Source organism: Epithele typhae (assembly GCF_022376455.1).
Source record: "Epithele typhae strain CBS 203.58 chromosome Unknown BXZ73scaffold_52, whole genome shotgun sequence".
NCBI lineage: Eukaryota > Fungi > Basidiomycota > Agaricomycetes > Polyporales > Epitheliaceae > Epithele > Epithele typhae.
The window spans coordinates 132127-147982 of record NW_025954243.1 but is presented as its reverse complement, the minus strand read 5'-3'; the positions used below and the strand labels follow the sequence as shown (position 1 = coordinate 147982).

General features: G+C 60.6%; 3 protein-coding genes across 3 annotated transcripts; 1 reads left to right on the top strand and 2 right to left on the bottom strand.

Annotated features, from left to right (window-relative positions):
- Positions 1–1338: 1338 nt before the first annotated feature.
- On the bottom strand, positions 1339–3859 carry BXZ73DRAFT_91842 (alcohol oxidase; the record flags this gene model as incomplete). Its single annotated transcript, XM_048026134.1, has 14 exons — positions 1339–1431; positions 1499–1830; positions 1888–1972; positions 2029–2274; positions 2332–2423; positions 2476–2547; positions 2599–2767; positions 2818–2834; positions 2884–3033; positions 3071–3250; positions 3300–3393; positions 3456–3519; positions 3580–3661; positions 3724–3859. The coding sequence occupies 14 exons, from the start codon at positions 3857–3859 to the stop codon at positions 1339–1341; spliced, it is 1812 nt and encodes a 603-aa protein (XP_047874667.1).
- A 1212-nt stretch (positions 3860–5071) lies between these two features.
- BXZ73DRAFT_104509 (uncharacterized protein) lies at positions 5072–6801 on the top strand (the record flags this gene model as incomplete). The annotated part of the gene is made up of 2 exons (XM_048015913.1): positions 5072–5459; positions 5531–6801. 2 exons carry the CDS (start codon positions 5072–5074, stop codon positions 6799–6801), a joined length of 1659 nt encoding a protein of 552 aa, XP_047874666.1.
- Positions 6802–14924: 8123 nt separating this feature from the next.
- BXZ73DRAFT_104507 (uncharacterized protein) lies at positions 14925–15736 on the bottom strand (the record flags this gene model as incomplete). The annotated part of the gene is made up of 2 exons (XM_048015912.1): positions 14925–15562; positions 15631–15736. The coding sequence occupies 2 exons, from the start codon at positions 15734–15736 to the stop codon at positions 14925–14927; spliced, it is 744 nt and encodes a 247-aa protein (XP_047874665.1).
- Positions 15737–15856: the final 120 nt, after the last annotated feature.

Here is a 15856-nt window from a genome sequence, read left to right as displayed (position 1 = left end):
AGGACATGATCATTATTTACGTTGTCTTTTTTGCGTGCGGCCAGATCTTCGAACGACGGCTGGTGACTAGATTAGATAAGATTGTATTCGTCCGTGTCAGGCCTCCATGGACCCTCTACCTCGTCGTCCTTTCTTCCTTGGACATATCTGTACATGGCGTCGTCGTTATCGCATAGATTGATGCTTCAGCGCTGAATTCGCCACTCTTACCCGTTCGGCGGACACTCCTTGTTCCCTCAACAACGCCCCATTGCGATAGATCCGGATTGGTTAATGGAGACCCAATCCAAGAGGGGGAGGCACAAGGACCGTGCCTGGGTATCACGACGGGCAATGCAGGCTGCCTGCATGGAGGAAATGCGGACGAAAATTGGTAGAAAGCATGCCTTTCGTCCAGCTGGGCGCCTGTGTTTCTGATAGATCGATTGTTTAACTGTCAGCCGCATTTCGTCCCAGTCGAAAGGTAAACTGTGCGCACGTCTTTGTCTTTTGCGCGACGTTGTGCAGACCGAGGTCACGCGAGTCGTGAGCCGCGTGAGGCGGGGACGCGCACGTGCGCTGTGCATCGCGCGGGACATGTGCAACAGTGCATGACGCGCACGCATCCCGTTTGTGTGTTGTGTATCGTGTGAACCGGGGACGCGCGAGTCATGAGCTGCGTAAGGTGGATACGCGCGTCGTGCATCACGCGGCATCAGGACGCGCGGACAGTTTAACTTTCGACCGACACGAAATGTGCACAAACAGTTAAACAATGACCCTATCAGAAGCATAGGCGCCCACCCGTACGAAAGGTATGCTTTCTACCAACTTTCATCCACATTTCCTCCAGGCAGGCTGCCTGCATTGCCCGTCGTTTATGCTGTTGGTCGTCTCTAGAAATATCGTCGCAAATCCGTCCTCTCCAGATCTCAACCATCCACCTGCAAGATCTCGAGTGGCTTATCGGCGTCGATGGCACCTGCCTGGTCGGCGGACTCCGTAAGCTGGATGAGCTCTCGTTCATGGGCGCAGGTTCGCTCGCTGCCCCGTAACTACCCGTCCGACAAGCTCGTCCACGTCAGCCTGGACGTGGAGGAGGCGGTCGCAGTCTTATTGATTACAACTACATTGCCATATATAGTAACACCAATGGGCTCGCCGAGAGGTGCCGCTCGATGAGTCGGAGAGACGGGATTGCCCTTTCCTTGTACTCGTTGCACAATCTTCGCTCAAGCTTCCAAATGGTGTGAGAGAGGCGAGCAACATGACGATCAAGGATGGACCAAGCCCAAAGTACTTCCGTCGAACGCGTCAATAAACCAAGATAGCAACACCCGTATGAACCTCCCTACTACTTCAAGCCCGCCTTAACCCCGCCTTAACCAGCGACGCCGCGCGCTCCGCGACTATGTACGTCGGCCCCTGTGTATGCGCCGACGGGACGAACGGCTGTTCCGCCCCAAACCAAAATCAGCTGCTGCCAGCCTCACCGACAGAACTCGGAAGAGACACTCACGAACGTGCTCGCGTCGACGACCCTCAGCCCCCTCGTGCCCTTGACGCGGAAGTCGCGCTCGAGCGCGCTCCCCAGCGCGACGGTCCCGACGGGGTGGTCGACCGTGTCCGCGTTGTCCGCCGCGTATGCGTCGATCTCGTCCGCGCTCCGCGCCGCGCCGAACGCGCCGAACTCGCCGACGAGGTAGCCGGCGAACGCGGGCGCGGCGGCGAACCGGCGCACGGCGGCGATCGCGGCGCGCATGATCGCGCGGTCGACGTCCGTCGAGAGCAGTGCGGGGTTGATGAGGGGGGCGTCGAACGGGTCGGTCGTGTTCAGGGTGATGTTGCCGCCTGCGGGCGTTGGGGAGATGAGCGCGTGAAAGGGAAGCGCTGGGGACAGGGACCTACGGGACGAAGGGGAGATGACGTTCGTGATGAGGGAGAGGAAGCGGCCTGTTGACGGGAGGGCAACGCGCTTCGACACGAAATTGTCCTAAGTATGGAGTCAGTTTTAGCCGGAATGAGCGTGCGTTATGGAGAGATACGTACACTGATGATGATCTCGAAGTGAGCGGAGGTAGGACCCGCGCTTGGGTCCTCCGCATCGATGTCGGTGAAAATCGAGTCATTTGCACGCAGCCACATGAACTGATCAGAAGGCGGAAGTCCCAAAAAGCCTGTTCCGTTCGTCATCCAGAGCTGAAGCTGCTCCGCGGTCAGGTTGGCGCTCCGATGAAGGTCGTCGAGAGTGAAGTTGGCAGTGACATTCCACGAATTAGGGAGGAAGACGTGGTCCTTGATTCAGGGACTGTAAGCGATGATGTCGTTGCAGGTGAAGGAAACATCTCGAACCTGGAGATTTCTGCCTACAGCAGTGAGGTTGACAATAGGAGTGATACCCTTGTCAGAAAGGTGCGTTGCATCACCAATGCCAGATAACATGACTGTATAATGGCCGTGAGCGCGAATATTCAGATAAGGAGCCTGCATGCTCACGGATGTGAGGAGTCTTGATAGACCCCGCAGACAAAATCACCTCCTTTGACGCAGTGAGGTTGTAAGTCGGACCTGACGTTGTGTTAGCTGGCTTCCAGTACGCATGCTACGAGACTCACCCACCATCTGCAGATTGAGCAAACTCGACTGTCCGCATATCTGGAGTGTCAGCACAGGAGCCAACTGGCAGTATTTTCGTCACACGAGTATTGACGAGGATGTCGAGGTTAGTACGGCTGGAAGCTTGGGCAAGATACGAGGACGCTGAAGTGACGCGTACGCCGTCGTGGATCTGTGGTCCAGGTTAGGGATGCGTCTCACCGAGCATTCCGAAACGCATACAGTCCATTGAGCCCAACCTAGAGCTCGTCAGATAGTGCATTGGATGCCCGCAGAAGAGCATCTTACTGAAGCCAATTGTGTCACCGGAGTTGTAGTCAAGGTTGAAAGGGAATTCGTCTGGGAGTTCAGCAGAGGTGTTCAGAGCAATGGAGTCGATGGGCTCCAGGAACATCCCCGGGACGCTAATGTCCACAACTCCTAAACCAAGATCAGCAGCTACCCATCTCCATCGTTCAGGGAAAAGAACGCTCACCATGGCGGTGGACCGCCGGATTGTATTGCCCAGTCGTGTTATGCCCGTCCGCTGGGGCCGTTATGTTGTCGACCTTCAGCACGAAGGGTAGAAGATTCTCCCACTCCCATCCACTGTCTCCAGTAACGTTTGCGATCCTGCCGAAGTCGTCCTTGGTCCCGCGGCAGAAGGCCATGAGGTCTGAACATTCAGACATGAGCGATAATCGAACGTAAGCAAAAGAACGTACTGATCGCAGTGGAGCCGCCGAGGACGAAGCCGCGAGGGTATTGGATTGCCCGGTTGTTCAGGCCTTCTTGTGGGGTCGTGGTAAAGTTCCAGTCCTGGAACAAAAACCGTAGTTAGACACCGCAGGTATGGGAAGCACATTCGGAACTGCACTCACAAACTGTGACCCAGTGAGCCTGGAGGCGAATCCAGGTACCGAGATGTTCAAGTTCATGAAGTCGCTGTGCGTATGTTTGCGCTCGATGGGCACGTGAAAGCGTAGAGCATAGATCAGCACTCACTCTGAGCCTGCCTCGATGAGCAGAACGGTCGTGTCCGGATCTTCAGTGAGGCGGTTCGCCATCACCGCCCCTGCCGCGCCAGCTACACGCGCATATATCGCTAAGCAACAAAAGGAGATGAGATCAAAAGGCGAGGCGACTCACCGCCAACAACGATGACATCGTAGGACTTGCTGAGCACTTCGCTCGTCGGGCTCACGAACAGCGCAGCCTGGGCCGCGTGGAGCCCGAGCGCGACGGCTGCAAGCGCCTGGATTACAGAGAAACGCGGAGAGGGCATCGCTCGGTGCAACTGGATGAGCAGATGAGCAGAGAGATGGATGCTGGGGGGAGCTATATGGACCCCCCGCGCGCGAATGGGAGGCGGGGGAAAGGGGTGGAGTGGTACGTACTCAGATCACGCTCTCCCCACGCCTGCCACGCAGAGAAGTAACAGCTTCGTCCCTTCTCAGAAGATATCGCGTATTTATGGCACCCGCAGCGGGGCACGCATGCCCTGCGTCATGTGCCCGCCTTCTGCACAGAGTACCTCGGAGGTGTGAATCCGGAGACTCATGGATTCAAGGAGTATGTCCCTAGAGATCCGCGTGTGATCTGGCAAGAAACTACGAAGAACGAAATGGTGGAGGGGTCAATGCCGGAGATTCGAGAGAGCCTCACTGCGGTCACGGGAAAACTGACTGAACAGTTATTATTGTGTTGGCCCGCTAGCGTCGTCGCCGGTGAGATGTCGAGTCGATGAGCTAGCTTGGAGCAGCATGCCACGGGGATGGGCCAGTGGTTCCCATGGGAGGCGGATGGTAGAGGAAGGTGGTAGATTCGGCGCATGGATACATACGAACAGATTACACGCAGATCTCATCTCCAGTTCGTCGACCGACACGTCCACCGGCTCTGCACGACCTCCATCCAGGTCCATCCTTGCCGCTCCTGCCTTGAATTCATCTTGAGGTGTTGTCAACGCTGGGCATTCCAGTATACATGTCTGAGTGTAGACAAGTTTGTTTGTTGAGGAGCGTGGAGGTCGAAAACGGCGGATACGGGGTTGAGGTCGAAGAGAAGAAGAGGCGGGATCTCGGAACGAACTAGATGATGGTGGATGACGGTAAGAGGCTGGCTGGACTTGCCATGCCATTCCGCCGGCTAGCCTCACTGCCACTTGACTCCCGCCACCACAAGGGGTGGCGAGAACGAAAGTTTTGGATATCAACTCCGGAAAGTGCTCGCCCAGGACCCCGGAAACTTGCCCCCCCACCCACCTGCCATAGACGGTTATCCCCGTCGACCGGACGGTCCAGCCCATGACGAGTGTCGTTCGGACTGAGCGCGAGGAACGAGCGCTCGGCCGAACTGGTGCTTACTAAGCGGGGACGCCGGATGTGGAAAGCGCGCGTCAGCGCGTCAAGGCCCAAGCCTCTCTCCTTTCCCCCTCCGCGTCCACGCGCACCCAAAGCGCATATAGTCACTCGATCCTCCTCCATCATCGATTGACATGGTCGCTGACAAGAACCCAGCCCTCCCGGGGGTCTCCAACCCCGCTCGCGCTCAAGGATCAAGCTGGTTTGCCCGCGATCTCGCACGAGCGCTCGCACGATCAGCGGGCGATCCGTCGGCAACGCCGGCTAGCACCGAACCCGGGAGCTCAGGCATCCAGGCATCGTCTCACACGGTGAGCTCAGGCACGCATATAGTCGGCTTTCCCCACGCTGCGGAAGACGCGGCGAGTCGCGTGGAGCCTACCCCGAGCGCCTCGCAGAAGACCTCGGCTGGGAAAGGAAAAGCAAGGGCAGTTGAGTTCACCCCCGAACCGGACTCCGACGACGCTGGGTCCAACGGCGATGCGCACGGCCTGGAGGACCTCGATCAGCCTCCGTCACCCGGTGGAGAATCCAGCGCGGCAAAACCTGGCGAACGGACCAAGCCGGCGGACCCCCCGGGCCGGGACCCCAAGACGCCCAGGACAGCGACTACGACTCCGAGTTCCCCGAAGAGTTCAAAGCCCTGAAAAAGGAGAAGTACACCTCGGCTGAGGCGCGCCGGTTGCTGCGCGAGGCTACCGCTCAAGAGGCTGAGCGCGAGGCGGCCAGGGAGTTGAGGAGGAAGGAGAGGAAGGACAAACGCGAAGCCGAGGAAGCCGCGCGCGAGGCCGAGCGCAAGCGCGAGAGGGCCGAGCGTCAGCGCAAGGAGGCGGAAGAAACTCGCGCGCGCAACGTCGAGGACATCCTGTCCAGCGCGGTCAAGCGCAAGCGTAGTGCCGTCGAATCGGGCAAGGCACGGATCAAGCGGACCAAGCGGACCCTCGGCAAGATCGGCAAGGCAGCGGCCAAACGCCTTTCGCGATCGCCGTCGCGATCATCCGCGAGCCACTCCGAGAACGAAGACGAGCGCGAAGAATCCGACGGAAAAGAGGACAATGACGACATCGTGGTCCGCGAGGCCGACGACGCCGAGGACATATTCACGCTCAACCGAGCTCCCATCGACAGTCGCTTGATCACAATGTTCCGTAACGGCCACTACATCCCCCTTACCGCCCTCACCAACGAGTCACTGCGCGCGATACGTTCGGACGGAAGCAAGAGGAAGCTGGTCAAGGCGGAGCCGCTCCAGGGGGAAAAGAAGCACCACATCCTCGAGGTCAGCGTCTTCCCGGACGAGCGCACGATGTCAGCCCCAGACTGGGAGGAAGCGTGGAAGAATACGTTGGAAGGTCTCATGCCGGGCGTCTGTGAGGAAGCCATCATCGCGCGTTGGAGGGCACACGTCGATTACATCAAAAACGAGATTGATTACAAAACGAGCTTCCCTGCGCTGCGACAGTTCGACCTAGACCTCCGCCACGCGTGGTTCACACAGGGCCCAGGGAAGAAGTCGCGCTTCGACGTGGGCGGCCCGACCTACGTAAAGACGATGATGCTCGCGCGGCATCAATGGGCCACATCTCAGGCACAAGCGAGCGGCTCTGGCTCATCCAGCGGAAGACCGAACCGCAACGCACGTGGGGGGCGCGGCCCGGGCGGGGGATACGCGGACTCGGGAAACAACCACGGCGGCAACGCAGACGCGGCGGGAGGATCCTCGGGTGGCGGCGGCGGACGCGACAACGGGCAGTCCTTTCCATCAGGCAGACGCTTCAACGGCCGCGGGCTGTTCTGCCTCATCTGCAACAAGCCCGGCCACAAGGCGGACAGGTGCCGCACAAAACGCAACCCTTCCTGTTGAAGATACGCGCGGAAGCGCCGGCTACGATTAGATTAGATTACGCTATGCGTTCGGATGATACCTTTGTAGTTCCTTATCTCTTAGTTCAGTCTATCACGCCTTACGATACTCTTAGGTCTTTGTTCTTGTCATGTACTATTTACAGCGCGCGCGCATACAGCGCTAATCAAGCTTCGTTTTCCCTTCCCCGAACCTGCGCGAACTTCTACAGGTTATGAGCCCTGCTTCGTTCTAAAGCAGTATCCACTCAGCCTCTTGTACACACCTTAGCTTGACATCTCCACTCACTATGACTTCCAACACCGACAAGATCAACTCGTTGCTCCGGGCGAAGATTGAGCCACTCTCGGGATCGAGCGACTATCCCCGGTGGCGTCGGCAATTCTCAGGGCTTCTCAAACTCGCGAAGATCTCGGACATCGTCCTCGGTCACGAGACGCGCCCGAAGCTAGCCGACGACAGGAGCAACAGAGCCGACGTCGAAGCCTGGGAAGACAAAGACCTCGCGGCGCTTGTCGGTATGCAACTCAAGCTCGGGACGGCGGCCGCGGCGCTTGTATCGGACGCGGATACGAGCCACGACGCCTGGATGAAATTGGAGAAGAACTATCAAGTACGCGGCGTGGGACGCATCATCGAGATCAAGAGGAAGATGATGAACTCACAATACTCTGATGGGGAGGACGTGGACGAGTGGGTGCAGAGGATGGGTGTGTGGCGGTCGGAGTTAGCGGACATGAACCGGACGATCTCAAACGATGAGTTCTCACTTCTGCTTCTCTGCGCACTCCCGGAGTCTTGGCGCGGCTTCACGAGCTCGATTCAAGAGAGCGCGCTCCAAGACCCGGACACCATCATCGGATCAATACGCGATCACGGAGCGCGCACTCACGCAACCGAGGCCGCGTTCCTGGCGAAGCAAGGTGGGACCGGCGGGAAGCGGAGCGGCGGGCCGCCGCACTGCTGGAAGTGTGGGAAGGTCGGGGTGCAGAGGGATTGCCCGAACCATCGTCCGTGGGGCGGTGGCAAAGGGAAAGAAAGGGAGACGGGAAAGGATGAGAAGGCGTTGACGGCGAAGGAGAAGAAAGGGAAGGCGGAGGAGAGTTCGGACGATGAAGGATACGCCTACGCTCTCATCGAGACGGGCGCCACGATCAACGAGGTCGCGCTTACCGCTATGAGCGCCGGCGCATGGATCGCGGACACCGGCACCACATCGCACGTCGCGCGCGAACGGCGCCTCTTCACCACCTACTCACCCGTCACTGGCAAGTACCTCCAAGGCGCCGGAACCACCCCCATCCTCGGTCGCGGAACCATACGTTTCACTTACAAGCACGACGGGAAGACTACCACCGTCGACCTGCTTGACGTCATCCACGCACCCGGCATTCCGCACAATCTCATCTCGATCGGTCGCGTCGAAGCGGCCGGACACACGGTTCAACTAGCCGGCGGGGAGATCAAATTCCTTAACCGGAAGGGGCGCGCTTACGCCTCTGGACGCCGCGGGGGCAGCTACCTTTACGAAATGGACGGAGCGCCGGAGATTCCGGAGGTATCGTACCCGGGCGCTGTTTCCAGACCTATCCGCAAACGAACTTACGACGAATGGCACGCCATACTAGGGCACCCGGGCTTGAAGGTCGTGGACACGATGATGCGGAAGGAACTGGTGGACGGACTGGTGGTGGACAAGGGGACGCCCGCGCAGGAGCAGTGCGAAGCGTGCGTACAGGGGAAGCAGACGGTGGCACCATATCCGGCGGCGTCGGAGACGGAGGTGGGAGTGATCGGGGAGTTGATCGTGCTGGACACGTGGGGACCGGCCCGGACGGAGGGGATAGGACACGAGCGCTACGCATGGGTGTTCACCGACGTGCACTCGCGTATGTCGGAAGCGGCTTTCGGGAAGGAGAAGTCTGAAATCAAATCACATTTCCACGAATACCGCATGCGCCTGCAAACTCTCCACGGCGTCACCATCAAACGCGTCCGCTTCGACAACGCGAAGGAGTTCCTCGGGGGAGAGTTCGGCGCTTACCTCAAGGAACACGGCATCACGATCGAGACTACCGCACCCGAGTCTTCTGGCCAGAACGGGATTGCCGAGCGCGTCTTCCGGACCACCTTGGAGCGGTCGCGCGCCATGCGCATCGCTGCCGATCTACCCAAGTTCCTATGGCCACAAGCCTTCGCACATGCCATCTTCCTGAAGAACATCCTCCCGACTCGCGCACTCAAGGACAAAACACCCTACCAAGTGTGGCACAAGCGGAAGCCCGACGTCTCCGAACTCCACGCCTGGGGTGCCGAGTGCTGGGTGCTCACGTCAGCAACGAAGCGATCAAAGCTTGATCCGAAATCGGAACCGATGCGCTTCGTCGGGATGGCTCCGGGGAGCAAAGCCTGGCTATACTGGGACAGGCACACGCGGCGGATCGGAAAGTCACGCAACTTGGTCTTTCGCGTACGGAAGCCCACTCCGCCCGCGGACGAGGACGAGGACGTATGGGAGTACATGGAGTACTTCGCCCAGCCGCTCGAGGGGGAGGATGTGGAGTCTGGCGAGCGTCAGGACGAAGAAGAAGGGGGAGAACCCCGAGGAGACGCGGACCGGACACCCGCACCCGAACTCGCGATCGCGCCCGCGCCTGAACTCGCGCCCGCGCCTGCGCCTGCGCCCGCGACCGCGCCTGCGCCCGCACCTGCGCTCGCGCCCACGCTCGCGCCCGCGCCCGTACCGGAGGTCCCGCGTCGCGCGTCGCGATTGGCAGGCAAGCCACGCCTAGACTACAAGGCACTTGCGCACAACGGCGAACGCGTCCCCATCACCGACGAAGCACTCATCACGTGCTTACTCTCACTCTTCGGCGTTGAAGGGGGAGCGGGGAACGTCATCGAGCCGCGCAACTTGAAGGAGGCGCGCGCACAACCGGAGTGGCCAGAATGGAGGCGCGCGATGGAGAGCGAGCTCGCGCAACTCATCAGACTTGGGGTCTTCGAGATGGTGCAGCTACCGGAAGGGCGGAAGACAATAGGATGCCGCTGGGTCTATCGCCTGAAGGTCAACGCGGAGGGCATCATCCTTCGATTCAAGGCACGGCTGGTAGCGCTCGGGTACAGCCAAATCTTCGGGCTGGACTTCTTCGACACATACGCGCCAGTCGTGCGAATGGATGCACTTCGGGCCTTGATCGCGATCGCAGTGCACAAGCGACTCATCATTCGGCAATTCGACGTCGTCGGCGCTTACCTCAATGCCGACCTCCAGGAGGAGATCTACATGTGCCAGCCCCCGGACTTTGAGGACGGGACCACGAACGTGCTCAGCTTGAAGAAGCTCCTCTACGGACTCAAGCAAGCCGCCAATGTCTGGAACATACACATCGACGGGGCACTCGTACAGGACATGAAGTTTATTCGCACTGAACCGGATCAGTGCGTCTATGTCCGGCCCGGCGGCGAGCACGGCATCGGACTGCACGTGGACGACATGGTGGCTGTGGCTCCGAACGAGGCGGAGATGGACGCGATCAAAGAAGGTCTCGAGCGTCACTACGAGATCACGGATCTAGGCGAGCCGCGTCTACTCCTTGGACTTGAAATCTCGCGCCCTATCGGATCACCTGACGACCTCACGCTGCGACAGACGAACTACCTACGTCGCGCGCTTGAAGCACACCACATGTCAGAGTGTACACCGGTGAAGACGCCGATGGACCCGAACGTCAAGCTCCTGAAGACGAGCGAGGATGAGGAGGTGACCCCCGCACAAGTCCATGAGTACCAATCAGCGATCGGTACCTTGATGTACGCGGCACTCGGCACGCGACCGGATCTCGCGTACGCCGTACAGGCGCTGTCCCAATTCTGCTCGCGCCCCGGCCCAGTACATTGGACGGCCCTCAAGCACGTCTTCCGCTACATCAAGGGGACACTCGACTACGGTATCACTTACCACGCGCAGGGGGAGCTGGTAACGAAAGTGGCGTACCAGCACTTGCGCCTCGAAGGGTACACCAACGCGGACTGGGGCGCTAATCCGGTGGACCGGCGATCAATCTCCGGATACGCGTTTCTGATCGCCGGTGGACTTGTCGCGTGGAGCTCGAAGAAGCAAGCGGTAGTAGCGCTATCGTCGACGGAGGCGGAGTACATGGCGGTGTCGTACTGCGCGCGACACACGATCTGGATGCGCGCACTTCTCGCGGCGCTGTATCTGAAGCAGGAGGACGCGACGGACCTCAATGCGGACAATCTCTCAGCCATCGCGCTCTCCAAGAACAACGTGCATCACGCGCGTACCAAGCATATCGACATCCGGCATCACTTTATTCGCGAATGCGTAGAAGCTGGTACTATCAAACTGAAGCACGTACCTACGGAGGACAATGTCGCGGACATGTTCACGAAGCCGCTTCCACGCGACCGCTTCCACATGCTGCGGCGGCAACTCGGGATCCTCTCAGACGCCGAGTTGAGGGGGAGTGTTGAAGATACGCGCGGAAGCGCCGGCTACGATTAGATTAGATTACGCTATGTGTTCGGATGATACCTTTGTAGTTCCTTATCTCTTAGTTCAGTCTATCACGCCTTACGATACTCTTAGGTCTTTGTTCTTGTCATGTACTATTTACAGCGCGCGCGCATACAGCGCTAATCAAGCTTCGTTTTCCCTTCCCCGAACCTGCGCGAACTTCTACACTTCCGGCGGCCCGCCCTACGTCTTCTGGGAAGACAACCGCCTTCTCGCGTGCGACAACCGCCGTGAAATCTGCTCTGTGTGGAACCTGGGCGGCGTTCTCCCTTGCAGCTCGCACACGTGCCCGAAGACGGGCGACTGTCACCGATGTTCCTTCTGCGGCTCCACCTCCCATTGCGCAGCGAAATGCGTCAGCTCCCGTTCGTGAGCGCGTCACTACCCCTTACGACCCGGACGCGTGGGACTCGGCTCTGGACGATCTCGGGCTCAGGCACCGGCACGAGAACCTGACGCGCTGGTTACGCGAGGGCTTCCCCATTGGCGAGATGACGCCGATTCTCTCCACGACCATTCACAACAACTACCAGGGAGCGAACGAGCACATGGAATTCATCGAAAACTACGTGGATGGAGAGGTATCGGCCGGTCGCATGTCCGGGCCATACACGCGCGAGCAAGTGGAGGAGATCCTAGGCGGGCCCTTCATCTCCTCGCCCCTCTCGGTTGTGCCGAAGGCGAACGGGAAGCTGCGTTTAGTGCAGGACTGCTCCAAAGACGATGAATACGGGCTGTCAGTCAATGGGCGCATCGATTCCGATCTCTTCCCGACGACATGGGGCACCGCGGCACAACTGGCTGAAAAGGTACGTCCCACGCGACCTTGCACTCTGTGTCCGCGCGCGCGGGCCCCCTCCCGCGCGCCTCGCGCATCGCGCGTCGAGCATCGTGCCGCGCTCTGCGCCTTCATGCATCGCGTCATGTGCATTCGCACCTTGCGCCTTCGCGACCTCGCGCCTCGCGTCCCGCGCCTCGCGCATCGTGTCTCGCGTCTTGGCTGCCGCGTTGCGCGCCCTGCATGGTGTCCGGCTGCCACGGAGAGCGCCTTCGAGCTTAGAGCCACGCGCGGGGAGCGCTCCCCGTGACACCGGCACCATCCAGGTCGGACACGCGACACGGATCAATCGCTTCGTCGCGTAGCCGTTGCCGTGACCTCGAGCTAACACCAAATCAGATCGCGAGCGCCCCACCTGGGACCCAGGGCGCGTCCATGGACGTTGAGGCCGCGTTCCGCAACATACCCGTATGCCCAGATCACAAAGCATACCTGGTGATCCAAACGCGCCCGGGAACCTTCTTCATCGATCACACCGTTCCATTCGGGATCTCCTCGGGCACGGGACTCCAGGGCCAAGCCATGGACGCGACGGTTGACGTCATCGAGGCACTCGACATGGGCGACAACACAAAATGGGTCGACGACCTCGCCAATCTGCGTTCGCCAATAGCCGAAGAGTCGCCGGGTGACTACCTCTACGGGCATGACATGTATGACATCATCGAGGCGACGCGCCCCCTCGGGGTGCGTTGGAACATGGAGAAATGCCGCCCGCACAGCGACTGTTTCGACTACACGGGATTCCGATGGTGGATCGCGGCCAAGCGCGTCGGACTATCGGACGAGAAACGCTGCAAATACCTCGCGAAGGTAGAAGACGCGCGCGCGCGCGCGATCGACAAGCGCGAGCGCCTCTCATGGAAAGATGCGGTCAGCCTCAACGGGACGCTGCAGCATATCACCTTCGTGTACACCCAGGGTCGCTCGCGCCTGCCCAACCTCCAGCGTTTCATCGCAGACTTCGGTGCCGACCCATTCCCAGGCGCGATGAGGTACCCGCGTCCGTCCCTCCTCGCGGACATCAAGTGGTGGGCGGAGCTTCTCGCGCGCGAGGGCGTCACGCGCCAACTGATCGCGCGTGGCAAGCCAATCGACCTCGGGATCTGGGTGGACGCCTCCACGGAGTGGGGCGTGGGGCTGGTCGCCGAGGGTGCTCGCGCGGCCTGGCAGTGGAGACTCCCCATCTCGGAATGGAAGACTCACGGGCGCGACATCGGCTGGGCTGAGGCACTGGCGGTGGAGCTCGCCGTGCTCTGGCTGGAGGCAAGGGGCGTCCGGGACGCCGACGTCCTGATCCGGAGCGACAACCAGGGCGTCATCGCGGCTATCAACAACGGCAAGAGCCGCAATTTCCAGGTCAATCTCATCATTCGTCGCCTCGAGATGATCTGTATGACTAGGAACATCCGACTGCACCTGCAGTATGTGGAGTCGGCCATCAACCTCGCTGATCACGTGTCTCGCGGCGCGCCAAGCAGCCTCCCTTCTCTCGCATCCTTCCCCCTGCCGCCGGAGATCGGCCTCTTCCTCGCGTCCCATGCCTAGAGAAGCGCGCAAGAAGACCGCGCCCGCGCGTGCGAGCGCGTCCGGCAAGGGGAAGACTGCGCAATCCGGAGACATCGGAACCTCCGCGCGCGTGTCCTCACCGCGAGCCCTCGCCGGGCGAAAACCCAGAAAACCGAGACCCGAGAACGAAATTGCTGCATCGCCCTTCAGACCTTTCGTACCTGCAGAAGACCGACTAGCGAAGTGGTCCGCCCCAGGAGCAGACGCACTCGAGAAAGACCTCTTAAAAATTGTATCCCGCACGCAACTGGAGAACGTCTACATGATAGCGCTCGCAAAATTAGAGAACACAACCCGAAAGAACTACGGCGCCGGCCTTCTGCGTTTCCATTAAGGCTGTTTGCGGATCGATCCACGGATGATCCGGATCCGAACCCACGGATCAGGTGACTTCCAGGGGCTTGATCCAGATCCGCATGGATCAGAGCCGCTGGAAGAGCCGGAGCCGCGCGATCTGGAGCCGCAATCCGCGGATCGAGCCGCCAAACGAGCCGCACTCTGTGGCTCAGTGTGGCTCAGCAGCTTTTGCGGATCCTTTTTCCTCAATTGTGTTGATCCTTCTCACTCTGTCATGTTATTAGAGGCTGCAACAATGCATCCATGATCATGAAAAGGTATTCCATTAACAGGTAACTACTCTATGTGAGCATAGATACAGTATGAACTACTAGAAGCGGGTGAGACGTGGGAGACATGGGACACGGGACTGCAGTGAGCGATGCGCAGGCGACGCAGGCTGGGCGGGTGGCGTGGACGATGCGGGAGTAGGCGGGCAAGGTGGGTGCGGCGAGACGATGGCAATGGGGACGCGAATGACGCAGGTGCAACACGGAGGCAGGCGAGGGTGATGCAGACGACGTGGGGGAAATCGGGAAAGGTTGCTGTGGGCGTGACGCGGGCAGGGGCAAGGAGGACGCTGCGGACAACGTGAGAAGTTCGGGCGACGTGACAAGGACAACGTGGGCTTGCGGGAGATGCGGACGACGTGGTGTCGTGGGGCGTGCGGGAGGGCAGGAGAGCGTGGTGGGAGATGCGGGTGGAGGTGTTGCTGGCACGCCCAGAACCTGGGAAAGTGATGCGACACGGGGAGCAGAAGGGGCGGGGGGCACTCACCGAAAGATATCGGGACCGCGGGTGCTCACCGCAACCCCATAGAACGGCCGCGTGTGCGAGCGCTCAGATGAGCGTGGACGGAGAATCGGGCGACAGGGGCAAGGCAGGCGAGGTGAGCCAAGGTGGTTGAAGTGGGCGCGAGGACGAGGATGACGCAGGGACAAGACTTGGGCGTTGTGGGGAGTGGCGCGAGTGGGTTCGCCGGACGAGGGCTTTGCGGGCGAGGTCGCGGCAGGTGGTGCGGGCGATGTGGGCGAGGGCGACGTGGGGTAGGCGGGCGACACGGGCGACACGGTCGAGGGCGAGATGGGGGGACGACGTGAGGGACGCGGACGTGGGCGTGACGGGCGAGACGGAGCCGACGCGGATGAGATTGACGCGGACGAGGGCGACGCGGGGGCATTGCGCGGGCGAGGTGGTGGGCGATGTGAGCGATGCGGGCGACTCGGCAAAGCGCGCGGTGGGCCACGGTGGCAAGTTGAGAACGCGGGAGGGCGTGGTGGGCGACGCGGGCGAGGACGTGAAGGCGCAAGGGCGTGAGCGGGAGGGCGGTGTGCGGAAGATGTGGGAGGCGAGGAGGACGCGGGAGATGCGGGGGGTGGACAACGCCAGGGCGGAGGACGCGAGGAGAGTGAGGCGGAAAAGGGCGAGGGCAACGCGGATGTGGCGGGGAGGGCGAGAGGGTCGTCCAGGGAGTGGGTCTCGGGCGCTGCCAGTGCGGGGAAGGGGGAGGCGACGCGGGGAGCAGAGGGTGTGGGGGAGTACTCACAGGGAAGATCGGGGCCGCGAGGGATCTCCGCCCCCCGCGCGCGAGCGCGATCACGCTGCGTGGATGGATCGGGCGACGCAGGGCAGGCGGGGGACGTGGAGGACATGGGCAAGGGCGAGGTCGACGCGGGCGTGACGCATGACGCGGGCGCAGGAGATGCGTGGCACTGAGGATGACGCGGAGGTGGTGGTGGGCGATGAGAGGCGGATCCAGGGGGATGAGGCGG